This window comes from Narcine bancroftii, chromosome 4 (assembly GCF_036971445.1).
Source record: "Narcine bancroftii isolate sNarBan1 chromosome 4, sNarBan1.hap1, whole genome shotgun sequence".
Lineage (NCBI taxonomy): Eukaryota > Metazoa > Chordata > Chondrichthyes > Torpediniformes > Narcinidae > Narcine > Narcine bancroftii.
The window spans coordinates 314,266,752-314,289,059 of record NC_091472.1 but is presented as its reverse complement, the minus strand read 5'-3'; the positions used below and the strand labels follow the sequence as shown (position 1 = coordinate 314,289,059).

The window sequence follows — 22,308 nt, the reverse complement described above, 5'->3', positions numbered from 1 at the left end:
TGGAAAGAGGAGCCCACTCCCTGAGGTCAGTGGAGACCCTGCAGGGTTGCGACCCATCGAACGCAGGACTGCAAAGATGGCTCACGGAGCCAAACAGAGGTGCACAAACGCGCATGACAAAGACAACACCAACGGGAGGGGTGACCAGCTGAGAGAGACCCGACAGCAGGACTCCCAGCTGGAAGATAAAGAAAATAACGGGGAGAGGAGTGAGAATGAAAAATGGAAACTAAATACATAACAGATAACCAACCCAGAAGAAGAGGACCAACATCAAGACACCATGGAAAAGAAATACCCAACAAACAGACAAGCAGCTCAACAAGAAAGTCAGAAGAGACACAGGTACAAGGAAGAGAAATAGAAGACACAAACCGAAGAGCAGACACAGAAGAAGAAGGAGAACACCAAGCTCTGCACAGAGGATTAGGAGGTAAAATGAATGGACAGTACATAGATTTTTTAAAAATTTCAAGAATATATGAAAGCATTAAGAGAATGGCTGACACTAGAATTTAGTGAAATAAAAAGAAAAATGAAAAGTACAGAAAAAAAAGTGAGTAGAATAGAACTGGTCATGACAGATGTAGGGAAAAGATTAGAAAATGTGGAAGAACGTGTAATGGTGGTAAAAATGGAAGTGAACGACTTAAAAAGAAAATTGGAAGAAATCTGATTTAAAAAGTTAAAGAAACACAGGAGTTGTTAGCTCAGCAGATGGATATAATAGAAAACTACAGTAGGAGAAACAATATAAAGATAGTGGGCCTTAAGGAGGATGAAGAAGGCACAGATATGAAGGAATTTATAAAAGAATGGATCCCAAAGGTCCTGGGAATGCCAGAAATGCAGGAAGGAATGGAAATAGAAATGGCACACAGAACATTAGCCCCAAAACCACAGTCACAACAAAAACCAAGATCCGTGATAGTAAAATTCCTGAGATATACGACAAGGGAAAATATATTGGAGAAGGCAATGAATGAAATGAGAGAAGACAAAAAACCACTGGAATACAAAGGTCAAAAAAAATTTTTCTACCTAGTCATAAGTTTTGAGCTCCTGAAGAAGAGGAAGGAATTTAACGCAGCAAAATCGATCCTATGGAAGAAAGGCTATAAATTTATGTTAAGATATCCAGCGGTGCTTAAAATAGTTATCCTGGGGCAGCAAAACAGACTGTTCTCGGATCCAGAGAAAGCACGAGAATTTGCAGAACGCCTGCAAGACAGAAAGAGAGATGAAGAGATGTGTAACAAGATGAAAGAATGACAACAAACTTCATATAAAGAAGGAAAAATAATGTATAAGTAAGAACTAAAGGAGGGAAAGAAAAGGGAAGAAAGGAAGTAAGGGTGGGAAAAGAGGGTGAGCTTTGTTATGTGAAGATAAAAGTTTTCTGGAGGGGGCTGGGTGGGAGAGAATAACAGTCACTGCAAAATCAGTTGACGCTTGCGAGCGGGTTCACAATCCAAATGGAGAGGGGAGTTGTGGTTTCCCGACAAGGGGCAACTCAGAGAGGGGGGCGGACACATTTGGGGTTAAGGGAATTTTAGATGTGGAAATATTTTATGTTTTAGAAGTGTTGTCATACAGTGCATTCAAAAAAAGAAAACTGAGAAATGGAAATGGGGAAAAGGGGAAAGGTGGTGGTGAGGAAATGGAAATGAGAGGTAAACAAAGTATGAAATGGCCATGTTGAACTATATGACAATAAATATTAACGGAATACATAACCAAATCAAAAGGAAGAGGCTATTTACTGAAAAAAGAAAAAATTGATAGAGCATTCGTGCAGGAAACACATCTAACTGAAGTGGAACACAAGAAATTAAGGAGACACTGGGTAGGGCACGTAACGGCAGCATCATATAATTCAAAAGCCAGAGGAGTAGCTATATTAATCAATAAAAATGTACCAATCAAAATAGAGGAGGAAAATAGATCCAGCAGCGAGGTATGTAATGATAAAGTGTCAGATATATTCAGAATTTTGGAATTTGCTCAATGTATATGCACCTAATGAAGAGGATCAAAAGTTTATGCAAGATATCTTTTTGAAGATTGTAGATACACAGGGGAATATTCTGATAGGAGGGAACATTAACGTTAATTTGGACTCGGATGGATAAAACTGGACAAAAGACTAGCAGAAAGAACAAAGTAGCCAAATTTATGGTTAAATCGATGCAGGAAATGAAACTTATGGATATATGGAGAAGACAACACCCAAAGGAGAAGGAATACTCATATTATTCAAGTAGAAATAAAACATACTCAAGGATTGACCTGTTCCTGTTGTCAGCCCACATCCAAGGAAGAATTAGGAAAACAGAATATAAAGCTAGATTGTTATTGGATCACTCACCCTGTTACTAGCAATAGACCTGGAGGACATCCCACCAAGAACGTATAGATGGAGATTAATAAACTCCATGCTACTTAAAAGACAGGATTTTAGAGAATTAATTGAGCACCAAATTAAAATGTACTTTGAAATAAATACGAAATCTGAAAGATAAATTTATACTATGGGATGCAATGAAAGTGTTCATCAGAGGGCAGATAATAAGTTATGTAACTAAGATGAAGAAGGACTACAATTGGAAAATGGAACAGCTGGAAAGGGAAATAGCAAATACAGAAAAAGAACTAGCAACAAGGAAAGATACAACAAAAAGAAGAGAATTGGCGGACAAAAAAATAAAATACGAAACACTACAAACATACAAGGTTGAGAAGAACATAAGACAAAGCAGAAGTATTATGAGCTAGGAGAAAAAAATGCACAAAATACTAACTTGGCAGCTTAAAACAGAACAAACTAAAAGAACGGTATTGGCATCAAAGAAAAAGGACAAACAAATGACATATAACCCAACAGAGATCAATGAAAACTTCAAGGAATTCTACGACCAATTATATCGAACTGAGAACGAAGGGAAAGAAGACAAAACAGATGAGTTTCTAGCTAAAATTGAACTACTGAAATTGTAAGAAGAGGAGCAAAACAAATTGATTAACCCATTTGAAATAGAGGAAATACAGGATATATTAAAAAAGCTACCGAACAATAAAACACCAGGAGAGGACAGACTCCCAATAGAATTCTATAAAACATTTAAAGACTCATGTCTTCTTTGGCTTGGCTTCGCGGACGAAGATTTATGGAGGGGGTAAAAAGTCCACGTCAGCTGCAGGCTCGTTTGTGGCTGACAAGTCCGATGCGGGACAGGCAGACACGATTGCAGCGGTTGCAAGGGAAAATTGGTTGGTTGGGGTTGGGTGTTGGGTTTTTCCTCCTTTGCCTTTTGTCAGTGAGGTGGGCTCTGCGGTCTTCTTCAAAGGAGGTTGCTGCCCGCCAAACTGTGAGGCGCCAAGATGCACGGTTTGAGGCGTTATCAGCCCACTGGCGGTGGTCAATGTGGCAGGCACCAAGAGATTTCTTTAGGCAGTCCTTGTACCTTTTCTTTGGTGCACCTCTGTCACGGTGGCCAGTGGAGAGCTCGCCATATAACAGGATCTTGGGAAGGCGATGGTCCTCCATTCTGGAGACGTGACCCATCCAGCGCAGCTGGATCTTCAGCAGCGTGGACTCGATGCTGTCGACCTCTGCCATCTCGAGTACTTCGACGTTAGGGGTGTAAGCGCTCCAATGGATGTTGAGGATGGAGCGGAGACAACGCTGGTGGAAGCGTTCTAGGAGCCGTAGGTGATGCCGGTAGAGGACCCATGATTCGGAGCCGAACAGGGTCATGTAAAACAGCAATAATTACAGTAATACCAAAGACGGGGAAAGATCCACTAACACCAGCATCGTATAGACCAATATCTCTACTTTACTCAGATTATAAGATAATAGCTAAACTATAAGCAAACAGATTTGCCGACTGTGACCCAAAAATAGTAAAACTAGATCAAACTGGATTTATTAAGAAAAGACAAACAACGGACAATATCTGTAAGTTCATTAACTTAATCCATGCAGTACAAGGAAATAAGACGCCAACAATGGCAGTTGCTTTAGATACAGAGAAAGCTTTTGACAGGGTAGAATGGAATTATTTATTCAAAGTACTACAGAGGTTCAACCTACCAGAGAAATATATTAATTGGATTAAAGCATTATATAATGGACCACTGGTGAAGGTGACAGTAAATGGATATATATCAAACCAATTTAAATTAAGCAGGTCAACTAGGCAGGGATGTCCACTATCTCCCTCACTGTTCGTGTTAGCTATAGAACCCTTGGCAGAACTGATAAGAACAGAAAATAAAATAAAAGGGATAAAAATAAAAGAGAAGGAATATAAAATCAGTTTATTTGCAGATGACGTCATAGTATACTTAACAGAACTAGAATTATCAATAAAATAATTTTATCAATAAAAGAAATTGAAGGAATAAAGAGAAGTATCGGGGTACAAAGATCAACGCAAATAAAAATGAAGCAATGCCAATGAATAATGAGGATTTCACAAAGTTTAAGACAGAATCACCATTTAAATGGCAAACACAAGTAATCCGATACCTTGGTATTCAACTCGATAATAATCTAGGCCATCTATACAAATTAAATGATCAGCCATTAATGAAGAAATTACTAGATGACTTAGAACATTGGAAAGATTTACCACTAACACTGATAGGAAGGGTAAATTGCATTAAAATGAATATCTTCCCAAGGATACAATACCTATTTCAATCATTACCAATTTCCTTAACAGAGAAATTCTTCAATGAGCTAAAGAAAATAAGGAAATTCTTATGGAAAGGGGGGAAACCGAGGATAGCGCTAGATAAATTAACAGAATGGTACAAACAAGGGGGCTTACAGCTACCAAACTTTAAGAATTATTATAGAGCAGCACAATTAAGATACCTATCAGATTTTTATCAAACAAGGGAAAAACCAGATTGGACCAGATTAGAGCTAGATAAAATAGGGGAGAAGGTACCTGAACATATACTATATAAGTGGGATGAAAAGCTGGTGCAACATAGGAGTTCACCCCAGTACTGCACCATCTGCTCAACATTTGGAAGAAGATTCATGTAGAAAGGAAAAAAAACGAATTACCAACTACCAAAATTATTATTGACTCAAAATCAAATAATCCCTTTCACAATAGATAACCTTTCCTTTAGAGAATGGGAGAGAAAAGGGATCAAAAGAAAATTGTTTTTTGGGAAATAATTTATTATCTTTTGAACAAATGAAGTGCAAATATGGTATAACTCAAGGTACAATGTTTGCATGCCATCAACTGAAAACCTACTTGAAGGACAAATTGGGAAGCAGGCTGAGGTTACCAGAAGGAAGCAGCTTTGAATATGTGATTTCAGACACAGTGATAATTAAAAGATTTATAACAAACATGTACATCAACTGCAAGAGAAAGAGAATGAGGAAACAAGCTGTAAACCCAAACAAAAGTGGGAACAAGATCTAAACATAAAGATAAAGAATGAAACATGTGAAAAGCTGTGCTCCGGAAATAGGAGAAATACAATAAACACGAGGTTACGCATGATACAATATAATTGGTTACACAGGCTATACACCACACCCCAAAAGTTAAATAAATGGGACCCAACAGTATCAGACAGATATTTTCGCTGTAAGGAGGAAATGGAAACAACAAGGACATGCAATTTGGGCATGTGAGAAAGTGGAAAAGTTTTGGGAAGATCTAAATCAGGTATTAAATAAAATCACAAAAAGCAACATCCCAAAAAATTCAGAGATCTTTCTTCTAAGTAACATAAGAAGTAAAGAACTAGGCCTTGACTTGGATGGAGCACAAAAAAGATTTATTATGATAGCTTTAGCTGTAGCAAAAAAATGTATTATGTCAACTTGGAAATCAGAAGATAGGCTGAGAATATAGCAATGGTATATAGAAATGAATAAATGTATTTCATTGGAAAAAATAACAATTAAAAAAATAAAGTCACAGTATTTGAACAAATTTTGGAACGCAACAGAGAGGGCCTACCGCAGACCTCCATCACCTAAAATGACAGGAGAAGACGAAATGAACTGACCCAGTATGTAAAAGTAGATGACACAAATTTCTTGTTTATTTTCATTGTGTGATGACATTTTTTAATGGGTTTACACTGTGTATATTCAAGAGGGAAATGTTTGTGTGTATTTAGGTTAATATGGTTCATAGTGTGAAAAATAAAATTAAAAAAAGATGCAGTGATAGAGGTCATTTTATGAGCGGTGCAGCTAGACATCTCGTGCATAGTACAAGAACTAAGACAGTATACAAGTGCAGAGTTAGAGAGATCATTTACTACCAAGAGAGATCATTTACTGCGGAGCAGCATAATTTTACCAATGTGAGGTTCATTCAGGAGCCTGTTAACTGCAGGAAAGAAACTGTCCTCCAATCTGGTGCCAATCTGGCACTCGAGAATCTTCTCCCCAATGGGAGGGGGGTAAAGAGAGTGTAGTGGGGGTTGGTTGAATCTTTTAAGATGCTTTTTCCAAGGCAGTGGGAGTTATTGATGGAGGGGAGGGGGTTGTGTGTGAGTGAGACGGTCTGAGCCATGTTTCTTGCAGAATTGGGTGGAGCCCTTTCCGTCCCACACAGTGGCGCGCCCTGGCAGTCAGCTTTCAGTGGTGCACCTGTAGAAGTTGTTCAGAGGGCAAAGCCTCAAATAAAAGGAGGTCCCTTCTGAACAGAGATCAAGTTACTTCTGCCGGGGGTGGGGGGGGGTGTGAATCTGTAGAATTTGCTGACACAGACAGCTGTGGAGAGCAAGTCAATGGGTAGATTTAAAGTGAAGGATGATAGGTTCTGAATTAGTAGGAATGTCATTTATGGGCCAAGAGAATTTATTTATTGTGATTTGAATGGCGGAGTAGACTAAATGGCCCAATTCTGCTCCTTCATCTCGTGATCTTACGAATGGGAGATGCTCACCCTCAGAAAAATGATAATAAGTTTATTGTCATATACATTGAGCACATGTACCAAAACTCTGACCTGTTGCAGGGAACAGATACTTCATCAAAAGTATAAATTAAATTAAAAAGGGAAATGAAAAAGACAGATAATAAATTTTCATTTGCAGTAGGGCAAGAAAAAGAACGTGGCACTGTGGTAGTGCCGAAGGGCCTTCTAGGTTGTCAGAGCTATGTATCTCCACCTCAGCACCACTGGTGGGGAATGAGCTCTGCCTCTCCTCCAGAGGTCTGACCAGCTAACATTTGAATCGGATTCTCCGAAAACCCTCAATTATCTGAATTTTTAAAACAGTTTGGATAAATGAGGATAGCTGAAACAAATCAGAAATCCTCGTTTATCCAAAATGTTTTCGGAGCTGAACTGACTGGGGACCTCAGGCTCCTGGCACGAGCAGGACCTTGGTGGGTTCATTTCAGTGATTGGCAATGGCCAGCATTTTCTTTGGTGAGAATTAAACATTAATGCCTAAAAAGTCTTCCCTTTTTGTTTGTTGTTTAAACTCTGTTACAAGTGATTTGCTGTTGCTACTGGGCTGTTTTGAATAAAAGACCAGTTCTCCGGAAAAAAAAACATTTATCCAATAGAAGTCCAGATCATTTCAGATAATTGGATTTGTACGGAACACACATTTATGAATGTGTGTGTGTGTGTGTGTGTGGGGGGGGGGGGGGTCAGGTGACGATATATTTGTGCATGTAATATGGAGCACTCTAGAAATGAAGGTTCAGTCGGGGTAACATTTGATGCTCAATGTCATGACCCCATTGAATTTAACCTTTTAAGGTCATATGAAGTTCAAAAGTTCAAAAAAAAATTGAACTTGCACCAGGGACACCTCAATTAGTTTCCGAGCTGTGCAAAAACAAGTGGCCCAAACCCAGTTCAATATAGACCCAAAAAAGGAAAGTAAAATTGGCAGAAGCTCTTCACAAGGCGGTAAAGTTAGACCAGGGGTCTCAAGCTTGCGGCCCTCGGGACGATAGTTTGTGGCCCCGCCTTAATATGAAAGTTTAATGTTAGTGCGGCCCGCGAGTTTGATATAATTGGCACTTTTCAGTGTTGTGTGCGGAGCTGAACGAACCGACCAATCACAGTGGGGTATATTGCTCTCGGGGGCGGAACATCGGCTGGGCTTATTGCGAATGTAAGCAGATTTGTGTGCATTTTCTATTTGTCATTATATGCACGCGGCACATGCGCAATTTCCGTGTCCGCTCCCGCTTCACGCGCTTCGGCGTCCAGTCTGAACCCGGAAGTTGTTGCTCAGCGGGACAGAAAAAGAAGCGGAAAAGACGCGTTGGCTAAACACTGAAACTTCAACGCAACAGTGACACCAAGTGGAATTATATATATTATACGGCCCCAAACATGTCTTTTTCAAAGCCTGCAGTGAAGAGAAAGGTTGGTGATGAGCACAGACAATTTCAGGAAAAGTGGGAAGTGCAATATTTCTTTGTTGAGCACAGGGGTATCCCGACGTGTCTTATTTGCACAGAGAAAGTTGCAGTGCACCAAGAATACAATTTGAAACGTCATTACACAGCTAGACATGCTGAGGAGTATGCAAAATACCAAGGAGATGAGAGAGCCAACCGGGTTGCTAATCTTAAAACATGTCTAGTGAGGCAACAAGATTTCTTTAAGAAAGCAACCAAAGAGAATGATGCATCAGTCGAAGCTAGCTACGTGGTTAGTGAGATGATTGTTAAAGCAGGAAAGCCATTCACAGAAGGTGAATTTGTCAAAAAGTATTGTCTGTCCAGAAAAGAAAGGTCAGTTTAGCAACATCAGCCTTTCTGCCAACACCGTGGCAGAGCGCATTTCTGACCTGTCAAGTGACGTTTATGATCAACTGTGTGAGAAAGCAAAATGTTTCAGTGTATACTGTAAGGTAAAAACATCATGAGATGGGACCGGAGAAGGAGTCACCCAGTACTAAGGAGTAACAGGATGCAGGTGTGACCTTGTACGCTCAAGATAAGTGTGGCAATAACAAGATGATGTGCAGCAGACTAACAGAGAAGGGTAGCAACAGCTTATTCATTGGACAATGTAATGGTATGATAATTTACTAAGTGCGTGTCCTGAGGTATAAAAAAAAACCACTTGCTGATATCGGGAGAATGCGCCTTCTCCAACTAACACTGTTAGTTGCAAGTGTTACAATCCGGTAATAAAGAACAAAGAACCTTGATTTCGACTCAGTCTGGTGTTTGACTCACTCATTCATGAACAAAGCAGACCTAACAATACTCAGTCGCTCTTGAAGAGACCACAGACATCACCGACACTGCCCAGCTCGCAATCTGTGTTCGTGGTGTTGATGACAATTTTGAAGTCACCGAGGAGTTGCTCACAGTAATTCCAATGCATGGCCAGACCATCGCTCAGGAGATATTTTACCAGCTGTGTGATGCCATTGAGAATGCCGGTTTGCCACAGAAGAGGTTTGTTGGAATAACAACCGATGAAGCGCCATCAATGACAGGGAGGGAAAATGGACTGGTGGCACTTGTTTAAAAAAAAACTGGAAGAGGAGAGTGTGGAGGAGGCCATTGCTCTGCACTGCATTATCCATCAGCAGGCTCTTTGCAGCAAATGCCTGAAGTTTGACAATGTGATGTCTGTCATTGTGAAATGCATCAACCAAATCAGATCCAGGAGCTTAAAGCACGGAAGTTTCCGTGCTGTTTTAGAGGAAATGGAGTCAGATTATGGGGATGTGCTCTACTTCACCGAGGTACGTTGGCTCAGCAGGGGAAACATATTGAAGAGGTTTTTTGAGTTGAGAGCGGAAGTGAAAGCCTTCATGGAGAAAGATGGGGTTGCTGTTCCCGTGCTAAGTGATCCCAAATGGCTCATGGACTTAGCTTTTCTTGTTGATATTACACATGAGCTTAATGTACTGAACAAGAAGTTATAAGGCCAGGGCAAGTTGTCAGTGCTGCCTATGACAACGTGAGAGCATTCTCTGCGAAACTTGTGTTATGGAAAGCCCAGCTTTCTCAGACAAACCTTTGCCATTTCCCAGCATGCAAGGCACTCCTGGATTCAAGCACACCTTTCAGTGGTGAGAAGTATGTGGATGTCATTTTGAAGCTCCAGGAGGAATTTGATCACAGATTTGCAACCTTCAAGATGCACAGAGCCACCTTTCAAATTTTTGCGGACCCCTTCTCCTTTGATGTGCAAGATGCCCCTCCTGTGCTTCAAATGGAGCTCATTGACCTGCAGTGCAACTCTGAACTCAAAACCAAGTTCAGGGAGGTGAGTGGAAAAGCAGACAAGCTTGGGCAATTTTTGAGAGAATTGCCCCTGAGCTTTCCCGAATGTTCAAGCAGACCCTGTGTCTTTTTGGGAGCACATCCTTGTGCGAAAAGCTCTTCTCTCCCTTGAACTTCAATAAGTCCAAGGACGGGTCCAGACTTACTGACGAGCATCTTCAAGCCCTACTGAGGGTCTCAACTGCCTCCTCCCTTAAGCCAAATGTGGCTCGGCTATGCGAGAGGAAGCGCTGCCAGATCTCTAGCAGTAAGAAGTCGGCAGAAGAAGACATGTTCATAACAGTTTATGTTCAATGTTCCATTCATGTTCAGAAAGTTAAAGGTTAAAGAACTGTTAATACAGACATTTGAATCTGAATAATAATAATTACATTTCTCCAGTCAGCAACTAGATGTGGTTTCTTCAGTCTTCTCTATCTGCTGTATTATTATTATTATTACTGATTGATTTTATTTTTTTTCTTATGAGTTGTTAATTTATTATTTTTTCATCTTATTTTGTGTTTAAAAAATAAAGACATTTGATAACATTTTTGTAAGAACTTTTCTTGTGGAAAACCTGATGCGGCCCAGCCTCACCCAGACTCTACCTCCAGGGGCCCCCGGGTAAATTGAGTTTGAGACCCCTGTTAGACAAAGCAAAAGGACAGCAGTGGAACATCAGTCTCACCTCACCGTTGATGCTTCCAGACATGCAAGGAGCAAGTACTTTTATATATACACGCACACACAAGCACCCCTCCCCCCCCCCCCCCCCCCCCAACATAACAGCAGATCTCTGGGCCATAGTGTACACACAGGCAAGGTAGTGTCTCAAAAATACTGTGGGCTACATAGTAAAGCTCCTCAATGACTCTCTGAGCTCTCTTGAAGCACTGCTCCTTGTAGATATCATCGATAGAGGGAAGGGAAATCCCAGTGATGGTTTTAATCCCCCTCTGTACTGACATCCAATCCAATGCTTTGCAACTACACTATGATACAGCCAGCCAGGGCAATCTTACCTGTTCCTCCTGCAGAATGTTGTTAGGATGGGGGCCGGTAGCCTTGCTCTTCTCAACTTTCTTGGGAAGTGTAGGCGCTACTGTGCCTTCCTGACTAATGAGGAGGTGTTGTGGGTCCAGGATTGATTGTTCTTTCAGTGGATTCTCCTTAGTCTTGCTGACATTGAGGAAGAGGTTGTCGGTCTGGCACCACACTCTGTCTCTCTAATGTACTCCATCATTCTTTGAGATCCTGTGTTTAATGGCAGTGTCATTTGTAGATTTAGAAATCGAGTTGGAGCTGTGCTTGGCCGCACGACAAAAAACCCTTTCCATCCAGCACACTCTTATCTTTGACCCACTACCATCAGGAAGACGTACAAGAGCCTCAAAATCAGCTCTGCTTGGCTGAGAAATTGCTTCTTCTCACAGGCTATGAGATTGTGAACAGTATCCTGTAACTGTAAATCATCCTAAATATTTTTATATATTTATTTTGCATTATGTAATGTGTATGGCGTTTTTGTTGGTGCACTGTGGTCTGCAGAGAAACCGTTCCATCGGATTGTATACATACAACTTGATGTACAAATGATGGTAAACTTGACCTCGAATCAGTTCATTGACTCTCGAAATCCGTTCTGTTGTTCTTGCAGTTGTTCAGGAGTGCATATATCGTCTCCAGGCCGCCGGTTTCAAGGAGCTCAAGGAGGCTGACCACTGGGATGTGAAACCTACTGGCAAGGTGAGGGGCTGGATGGGGAGCAAGTGGGAAATGGTGGGGGGGGGGGGTCATCTCTCCTTTGGGAATTTCCACGAGAACAAGGGGACAGAGCCTCAAGATTCAGGGGAGTAGATTAAGGCAGAGATGAGGAGGGACTGCTTTCCCCAGAGCGTTGTAAATCTGTGGAATTCTCTGCCCAAGGAAGTAGTAGAGACTGCCCCATTAAATGCATTTGAGGCACAACTCAATTTTTGAATCGTAGGTTAGGGGGAACAGGCGGGTAGGTGGAGTTGTGTCCACGGCCAGATCCACTGTGATCTTATTGAATGGCGGAACAGGCTCGACGAGCCGGATGGCCGACTGCCCCTCTTTGCAAAAGCTGCCCATCCTTCAGTGACAGCCACTCAATGCATGATGGAAACATCTTTGTACCCAAATGGCCTGTGGCAGGGTTGATGCTCGCCGCAAGCCTGCAGCTTCTGATGGGTTTGCAGAACCAAGTCTAAGATGTGCGAGGGAGTGCAGGCAGCTGGATCAGGGGGCTTCGGCTCAGCACCCGGGTGCAGCAGGCAACAGAAGAGGAGGTGGCGTGATCCTCAACCACTCACCACCTCTGAAGGGGCTTTCTCCATTTTCTTTGCTAAGTACCGCCACGTGTTTTGCCGTTGAAATGGCATGTGAGAATAATAAGAAACTCGACATCAAAGCTCTCCAACTTCATTTTCTTTCTCAGGACATGTATGCTTCTTGTAAAGGCTGGATCTGGCCATCTTGGGCGCCCTAGGACCCAAATGGTCTGCAGATCATCAATGAACACCCCATAGCACTGATATTCTCTCTCACTTCAGGAGTCCTTCAAAAGGTTGAAGTGAAATGAGAGAGAACTGGGAATGGGACAAATCGCATCTCAACGCCAGCAATGCCCAGATGTGCTTTTATACCATTTTCTCCAAGGTGCTAACTTACTTTTCATCTTTTCTCCCTTTATTAATTCTCTATGTTACCTTCTGTTACTTTTTAAAACCTACTCCACCCTCCAGCTTTTCTTACTAATTATTGCAATACCATAGAACTCTACGTCACAAAACTGGCCCATCTCGTCCACACTAAACTATTTATTCTGCCATTCTCATTGACCTGCACCCTCTGTATCCCTGCCATCCATATACCTGTCCAAATGTTTCTTATCTGTATCTTCAAATCTGTATTTACCAATTCAGCTGGCAACTTGTTCCACACTCCCACCACTCTGTGCATGACGAATTTCCCCCTAATGTTCCTCTTAAATCTTTCACCCTTAATCCATGTCCTCTCATTCTTGTCTCACCCAACCACAGTGGAAAAACTCTGCTTGCATTTACTCCTCCTCAGTTCTGGGTACCTCGATCAAATCTCCCTCCATTCTTCTCTGCTCCAGGGAATAAAGACCTAACCTGTTTAATCTTTCCCTATAATTCAGCTCCAAGCCCTGGCAACATCCTTGTAAACTTTTGCTGCATTCTTTCAATATTTTTGATACCATATGCCATCTCTTTTGCTTTTATGCTATCTTTGACTTCCCTTGTCAGCCACGACTGCTTCACCCTCCCTTTAGAATACTACTTCCATTTTGGGATGACACAATCCTGTGTCTTCCGAATTATTCCAAGAAACTTTTGCCTTCTCCGTACCTGGTCACTCGAGTCTGCATACCAGGCCACAATGCAGCCAGTCCACATTTCACCTGGCGAAGCTTGACAGAGTATTTGACGACATGCCAAATCTTCTCAGGAAGTAGAAGTGTTGGTGCACTGCCTTCAAGGTTGCACTGATGTTCTGGCCCTAGGAGAAAACCTAGAGTGACATTTTGGCGAGACTGGACAACAAAAAAACTCCAGAGGGTTGTTAACTCGGCCTGCGACATCACAGGCACCAGATTTCACTCCATTGAGGACATCTACATGAGGCGGTGTCTTAAAAAAACAGCCTCTATCCTCAAAGACCCCACTACCCAGGCCATGCACTCTTCACACTGTTACCATCAGGAAGGAGGTGCAGGTGCCTGAAGATGAGCACCCAGCGGCACAAGGACAGCTTCTTCCCCTCCGCCATCAGATTCCTGAATTAATAATGAACCACAGACACGACCTCCCTTTATCCTTTTCATTCATGAATTTTATTTATTTTGTATGGTGGTTTATGTGAACTTGCCTGTGATACTGCCACAAATCAATGAATTTTATGACGATAAATTCTGATTCTGGACAGCAATTTCTTTCCATAAAAGATTTTAGAGAACCATATTGTTAAAAATATTCTGCTAGTTTTGTAGTTTTCATTACTAAAACAAATTTATTACATTCCAAAGTATTAACAGAATTTAAATTTGACAGTTACTTTGGTGGGAATTCAACTCAAACTAAGCCAGTAATCTGGAGGGAAAAAAAAGTTGCTGAATGAACTCAGCAGGTCAGGAAGCAACTGAGGAGGAAAATGAAGAGACCGTGCTTCTCAACAGACCGCAGCACAACATCCAGTCTCAGCCCCAATCATTAAATCTCCATCGCTCTCCACTTGATTCTCCAGTCATCTTAACTGAGCTGTGTGTTTGTTTTAAACAGTATTACGTGACCAGGAATTACTCAACAATCGTAGCCTTCGCTGTGGGGGCCAAGTACAAACCAGGGAATGGGTTCAGTATGATTGGAGCACACACGGACAGTCCCTGCCTGAGGGTGAGTTTAGAACATCGGTTAACATGGCTCTCGACCCACAGGGAGGGTGTCTGAAGATCACTGAGGTGGGGCTTGAGTTGCCACACTCACAACATTGATTGTCTCCTGCAGGTCGATGCTTCAGGGCAATGGGGAGTCCATGATCAAGTTCATTACAACCGTAGAACATTACTGCACAGAAACAGGCCCCTTTGGCCCCTCTAGTCTGTGCTGAACCATTTGTTTTTTTTTTTTGCCTAGTCTCACTGACCTGCACCTAATCCGTAGCCATCCATGCTTCTCCCATTCATGTATCTGTCAAAATTCTTCTTAAATGTTAAAATTGAGCCCGCATTCACCAATTCAGCTGGCAGCTTGTTCCAAACTCCCACCACTCTGAAGAAGTTCCCCCTCACATTACCCCTAAGCTTTTCCCCTTTCACCCTTAACCCATCCTCTGGTTTATATCTCTCCGACCTTGCCAATCTACATTTACTCTATCCCCCTCATAATTTTAAATACCTCCATCAAATCTCCACTCATTTTTCTGCATTCCAGGGGAATAAAGTCTTAACCTGTTTAATCTTTCCCTTTAACTCAATTCCTGAAATCTGGGCAACATCCTAGTAAATATTCTCTGCACTCTTTCTGTCTTATTGATATATTTCCTGTAGTTTGGTGTCTAAAACTGGACACAATATTCCAGATTTGGCCTCACCAATGTCCTGTTTAACTTTACCATAACATCCCAACTCCTGTACTTAGTACATTGATTTATGAAGGCCAAGATGCCAAAAGCTCTCTTTACAACCCTATCCACTTTCAGGGTATTATGTATCTGTATTCCCAGATCCCTCTGTTCTGCTACTTTCCTCAGTGCCCAAACATTCACCATGTATATCCTTTCTTGGTTTGTCCTTCCAAAATACATCTGCCATTTTTCCAACTGGTCCAGATCCCTCTGCAATCTTTGAAAAGCATCACTGTCCACAATACCTCCTACCTTTGTGTCATCTTCAAACTTGCTGTTCCAATTTACCACATTATCATCCAGATCATTGATATAGATGACCAACAACAATGGTCCCAGCATCGATCCCTGAGATACATCACTAGTCACAGGCTCCAGTTTGAGAAGCAATCATCTACCACTAATCTCTGGCTTCTCCTGTCCAGACATTGTTGAATCCAGTTCACTACTTCATCATGAATACCTAATGTCTGAACCTTCCTGTGTAACCTCCTATGCGGGACCTTGTCAAAGGCCTTACTAAAGTCCATGTAGATTACATCCACAGCCTTTGCTTTGTCAACTTTCCTGGTAACCTACCATGCCTGGGACCTACCATGCACAAAGCCATATTGACCATCTCTAATCAGTTTCTAGCTATCCAAATAATTGTATATCTGATCTCTTTGAACACCTTCCATAATTTACCTACTACTTATGTCAGGCTCATCGCCCTATAATTTCCAGGGTTACTTTGGAGCCTTTTTTAAACAACAGAACAACATGAGCTACCCTCCAATCTCTGGCACCACACCTGTGGCTAAGAATATTTTAAATATTCTGCCAGAGCCCCTGCAATTTCTACACTAGCCTCCCTTCAAGGTCCGAGGGAATATCTTGTCAGGCCCTGGGGATTTATCCACCCTTTATTTGCTTTAAGCCAACAAGCACTTCCTCCTCTTTAATCTGTATAGGTTCCATTACCTCATTCTTGTTTTCTTTTCTTTTCACGACTGTCCCCGTTTCCTAAGATAATACTGATGAAAAAAAAATTACTATCTCCCCATCTTTTTCGGCTACATACAAAGCCGAGGCCCCCTGATCTTCAAGGGGACCAAGTTCGTCCTTTACTATCCTTTTGCTCTTAATATTTCCTGTAGAAACCCTTAGGATTTTCCTTCATATTTTCTGCCAAAACAGCTTCATGTCTTCTTTTAGCCCTTCCTGATTTCTTTCATGAGGTTTTTCTTGCATTTTTATTCTCCTCAAATACCTCATTTGCTCCATGTTTGCTGATATCTGTGATAAACCTCTCTTTTCTTACAAACCAGATCCCCAATATCCCTCAAAAATCAAGCTTCCCTATACCTGTGAACCTAGTCTTTAATCCTGATAGGAACATACAAACTCTGTACTCTCAAAATTTCACCTTTGAAGGTCCTCCATTTACCTCGCATATCCTTGCCCCAAAAAAAACTTATTCTGATTCATGCATTCTGGATCCTTTCTCATTTCCTCAAAACTGGTTTTTCTCCAATTTAGAATCTCAACCCGAGGCCCAGACCCATCCTTCTCCATAATTAACTAAACTAATAGCATTGGACCCAAGATGTTTCCCTACACATTCTTCTGCCACCTGTCCTGTCTCGTTCCCTAGTAGGAGATTCAGTATTGCACTCTTCTCTAGTTGGTGTCTCTGCAGTATTGATTTAGAAAACTTTCTTGAACGTGTTTGACAAACTCTAAGCCATGTATCCCTTTTACAGAATGGGAGTCCCAGTCAATATTTGTAAATTTAAAATCTCCTATCACAACCTTAATGTTTCTTGTAGCTGTCTGCTATCTCTCTACAGATTTGTTCCTCTAATTCTTGTTGACTTTAATACAACTCCATAGGTGTGGTCAAGCCTTTCCCATTCCACATCTTCACCTCTATAGCCTCAGGGGACAAGTCCTCTGGTCTGACCTGCTGTAATATTTTCCCTGACAAGCAGTACCTTTCCTCCCTCTTTCATCTTCCCTATTCTATCACATCTAAAGCAATGGAAGCTCAGAATACTGACTGCCAGTCCTGCCCCTCCTGCAACCAAGTTTCACTCATAGCCACAGTGTCATAATACCACATGCCAATCCATGCTCTAAGCTTGTCTGCATTTCCAACAATACTCCTTGCATTCAAATAGATGCATTTCCACTGTTGACTCCAAACAGTGCGTGCAATTTTTACATCATCTTTTCCCTCCTCCACTCCTCTATCTTTTCTGGCAATCTGGTTCCCATTGTCCCAGATGTTCGTTACCATGAGCAGTCCAACAACTCAACACCAAGATGAACACAGCTATCCAAAGTCAAAGAGCACGTCCAGGTGTATAGTGTTACGGTGAAAGATCAGACAGTATACAGAAATAAGCCATTCAGCCACTGAGATATCCCTGCCATTCCATCATGAGCTGATCCATTCTCCCATTCAGTCCCACTGCCTGGCCTTCTCCCCATAACCTTTGATGCCCTGGCAAATCAAGAACATATCAATCTCTGCCTTAAATACACCCAATGACCTGGTCTCAACAACTGCCTGTGGGGAAAAAAATTCCACAGATTCACCACCCTCTGGCTAAAGAATATCCTCCACATCTCTGTTCTAAGCAGGTGCTTTCCAATCCTCTTGTCCAAGACTCTCACACCATGAGAAACATCCTTTCTACATCTACCCTGTCCGTGCCTTTAAACATTTGAAATGTTTCACTGAGATTCCCCCCCATTGTCCCAAGATGTGCGTAATATATATCAAGGTGCACAAATTGGACGTGTACTAATGTCCAGCTGGTAAGCATGTGGATACACACTGCTGGCTATTAGCTGGTAGTGAAGGTCTTCAATTTACTTCCATCTTCAGGTGAAGCTCAGGTCAAAGAAGACTCATGTGGGTTACCTGCAGGTGGGAGTGGAATGTTATGGTGAAGGAATTTGGAACACCTGGTTCGACCGTGACCTCAAAGTGGCTGGAAGGGTTCTGGTGAAGGTAAGCTGACTTCAGTGGTTCCTACTTAAGACATGCCCTGAGCATTTTTCTCCTTGCTTACAAATCTCAAACATTTCTATCTGCCAACTCCTCCAGTCCTATAACACTCCGATTACTGTGTACTCCAGCTCTGGAGTACCGAGTTACCGAGGGGGTGATCAGTGGGATGTGATGAGTGAGCAAGGGAGTCATGGAGGGAGCGGTCCCTGTGGAAAAGTGGAAAGGACAGGGGAAGATCTATCTGGTGATGCAATCCCACTGAGGGTGGTGGTGGAAATTGCAGATGATAATGTGTTGGGTGCGAAGGCTGTTGGGATGCTAGGTGAGGACAAGGGAACCCGGGCATCTTGGGAAGGTGCCAGGACAGATGTGGAAGAAATAGAGGCAATGAGGGTGAGGCCTGAGTTAATGGTGGTAGACGGGAAGGTATATTCATCACAGTACAGACACTTCAGCCCAATCATCCATGCTAACCAAGGTGGTCTGGGCTATTTTGGCTAACATTTGGTCAATATCCTTTTTTGAAAATTTTATTTAACTTTTAAGGTAATTTCCCCCCCACCCCCAAAAAAACTTACAACAATTATCAATATTCCCTGATTGGTGTGCCATACTTATTACACTTATTTAATCTCTATAGCCATACATTTCAAATACAATCCCCACATATCAATAAAAAAAGAATAATTATTTCTCAAATTATGTTAATTTTTCTAAATACAAACAAGACTGCAATTCATTATGCCACCTTTGCAAATTCAGTTGTACATCATTCTTCCATGTAATAGTTATACATTTTCTTACTACTGCTAATACTAACCTTATAAAAGCTAAATATGGCTTAAACAATCTTGAATCAACCATTGGTACTTTATCATCAACTAGGGGAATGTTGATGAGGGTAGAGCAGTGGATGTTGTCTATATGGACTTCAGTAAGGCCTTCGATAAGGTTCCGCATGGGAATTTAGTTAGGAAGGCTAAGTCCTTGGGTATTAATTTGGAGATAGTCAAATGGATTCAACAGTGGCTGGAAGGAAGGTGCCAGAGAGTAGTAGTAGATAATTGTTTGTCAGGATGGAGGCTGGTGACAAGCGGTGAACCTCAGGGTTCACCTTCATTTTGGTAAGAAGAATCAGAACAGGACATACGTGGTAAATGGGAGAGCATTGAGGAATACAGAAGAGCAGAAAGATTTAGGAGTAACGGTACATCGTTCCCTGAAGGTAGAAACTCACGTGAATAGGGTGGTGAAGAAGGCTTTTAGTATGCTGGCCTTTATCAATCATTGCATGGAATATAGGAGTTGGGAGGTGATGTTGAGACTGTATAAGACGTTGGTGCGGCCTAATTTGGAGTTCTGTGTGCAGTTCTGGTCGCCTAATTATAGGAAGGATATAAACAGAATGGAGAGAGTGCAGAGAAGGTTTACCAGAATGTTGCCTGGGTTTAAGCATCTGGAGTATGGGGAGAGATTGGACAGATTAGGTCTTTATTCTTTGGAACGTAGAAGGTTGAGAGGGGATTTGATAGAAGTATTTAAGATTATGAAAGGGATAGACAGAGTGGATGTGGATAGACTATTTCCGTTAAGAGGAGGAAAGATTAAAACAAGAGGACATGAGTTAAGAATTAAGGGGCAGAGGTTTAGAGGTAACATGAGGGGGAACTTCTTTACTCAGAGAGTGGTAGACGTGTGGAATGAGCTTCCGGGAGAAATAGTGGCGGCGGAGTCAATTGTATTATTTAAGAAAAGGTTGGACAGGTATATGGATGAGAAGAAGATGGAGGGTTATGGGCATTGTGCAGGGAGGTGGGACTAGAGAAGGGTGTTTGGTTCGGTGCGGACTAGGAGGACCTAATGGCCTGTTTCCGTGCTGTAAATTGTTATGTTATGTTAAGACCTATGTGGTAAATGGGAGGGCGTTGAAAGATGCAGTGGAGCAAAAAGATCGAGGAATAATGGTGCATTGTTCCCTGAAGGTAGGGGCGCATGTGGATAGGGTGGTGAAGAAGGCCTTTAGTATGCTTGCCTATATAATTCAGTGCATAGAATATAGGGGTTGGTAGAAATGATGAAACTGTACAAGGCATTGGTGAGGCCAACTTTAGAGTACTGTGTGCAGTTCTGGTCACTGATTTATAGGAAAGGCATTAACAAGATAGAGAGAGTGCAGAGAAGATTTACAAAAATGTTGCCTGAGTTTCAGCATCTGGAATACAAGGAAAGATTGAGCAAATTAGGTCTTTATTCCTTGGAACGTAGAAGGCTGAGAGGGGATTTAATAGAGGTGTTTAAGATAATGAGAGGGATAGATAGAGTTGATGTGGAAAGGCTTTTCCCATTGAGAGTAGGAGAGATGAATACAAGAGGTCAAGGGTTGAGAGTTGAACCGCTTGTGCCAAAGGTTCAATCACTAAAGCAAATAAAGCAGGTGAAAGAGGATGGCCTTGTCTCATAGAACAAGATAAATTAAAAGATTCTGATATCTGACCATTTGTTAAAACCCTAGCTGTAGGTCCTGCATATAAAGCCTTAATCCAACTTTTAAAAATTGGACCAAAATTAAATTTTTCTAATTCTCTAAACAAAAATTTCCACTCAACACAGTCAAATGCCTTCTCAGCATCTAAAGACACAGCCATTGGTTGATTTTTTTTGCTGTTTTGCCACATTAATTAATGAAATCAACTTAACTATATTATCTGCTGAATACCTTTAACAAAACCTACCTGATCAATATAAACCAATTTTGGTAAGAAATTAGATATTTTCTTATTAACTAAAATCGCTATCCCCCTAGCTTTAGAGTTAAACGAAGATTAAATTAATTACATATCCAGCCCAATCCCCCTTTAACCTTAAATGTTCTTTTTTCTGTTAAATGAGTTTCTTGCAAAAATACTTTATCTACTTTTGATATCTTAATGTAATTTAAAACACGCTTTCTCTTTATCGGATGATTTAATCCCTTAACCTTAAAAGTTGCAAATCTTAAATTACTCATTACAATCTATATAATGGCACCCAATCTTACAAAATTCAATAACCCCCCCCCTCCCTTAAAAAAACCTCTAAACTACCCCAACAGAAAAACTGCGACACAGTAACCCCCTTATTAACCGGGTGCGGTTAATACCAACAGTGGCTGATGACTTCGGATTTAGCTGGAATAGCATCCTCTCCCAAGCCAGAGAGCAAAGAAACCCCTCGTTTATTGAATACTTCCTGAATCTCCCTGTAAGTCCATCAGTTGTTCAACTTCCAGTTTCTTCTCAACTTTCTCATTTCCAGCTTTGTCCAGCCCCACCAACGGTTCCAACGCAAAGTCCTGTATAATCTGGTAAAGAGTTAGCAAAAGTTAAAGCTGCCTGTGGATCTTCAAAAAACTGAGATTGGTATTGCCCATAAAATATTTTTAAAACTGATGTTTGTAGATTTGTAACCTTTTTTCCATAAAACAACTTTAGCAGGTTGAAACTCTCTCCGTTTCATGACCACCGCCTGACTCAAATCTGCATAGAAGAAAACTTTACTATACTGAATTAGCATTGGACCATTTATACGTAAAACCGCTGCACGTAAAATCATCTCATGATCCTGATACCTCAAACACCTCACTAAAACAGCTCTAGGTGGTTGCCCCGGTAACAGTTTTTTTCTTAACGCATGGTGAGCCCCCTTTATCTCCTGTTCCTTCCACTCAATCTTCCACATTTTTAATTTTACCTTCAACTTTATCCACTGCTGTAAGAGATTTGATGACATCTACTTTCATTGAAGCAATCTCACCAGACATATCAGATAACCGTTGGTCTATATTTTGAAAACTAGTTGAAACATCATCCATCAAACTCTTGTTTTGTAATTGTTTCTAACATCATCT

At 41.4% G+C, this 22,308-nt stretch overlaps 1 protein-coding gene across 1 annotated transcript in view; it reads left to right on the top strand.

The window, feature by feature from the left end:
- Window positions 1-22,308, top strand: part of dnpep (aspartyl aminopeptidase) — an 82,131-nt gene that overhangs the window by 16,069 nt on the left and 43,754 nt on the right. Inside the window, exons 3-5 of the mRNA XM_069935974.1 lie at window positions 11,910-11,998; window positions 14,578-14,691; window positions 18,297-18,422. Coding sequence (XP_069792075.1) covers window positions 11,910-11,998; window positions 14,578-14,691; window positions 18,297-18,422 — 329 coding nt within the window. The remainder of the gene's footprint in view (window positions 1-11,909; window positions 11,999-14,577; window positions 14,692-18,296; window positions 18,423-22,308) is intronic.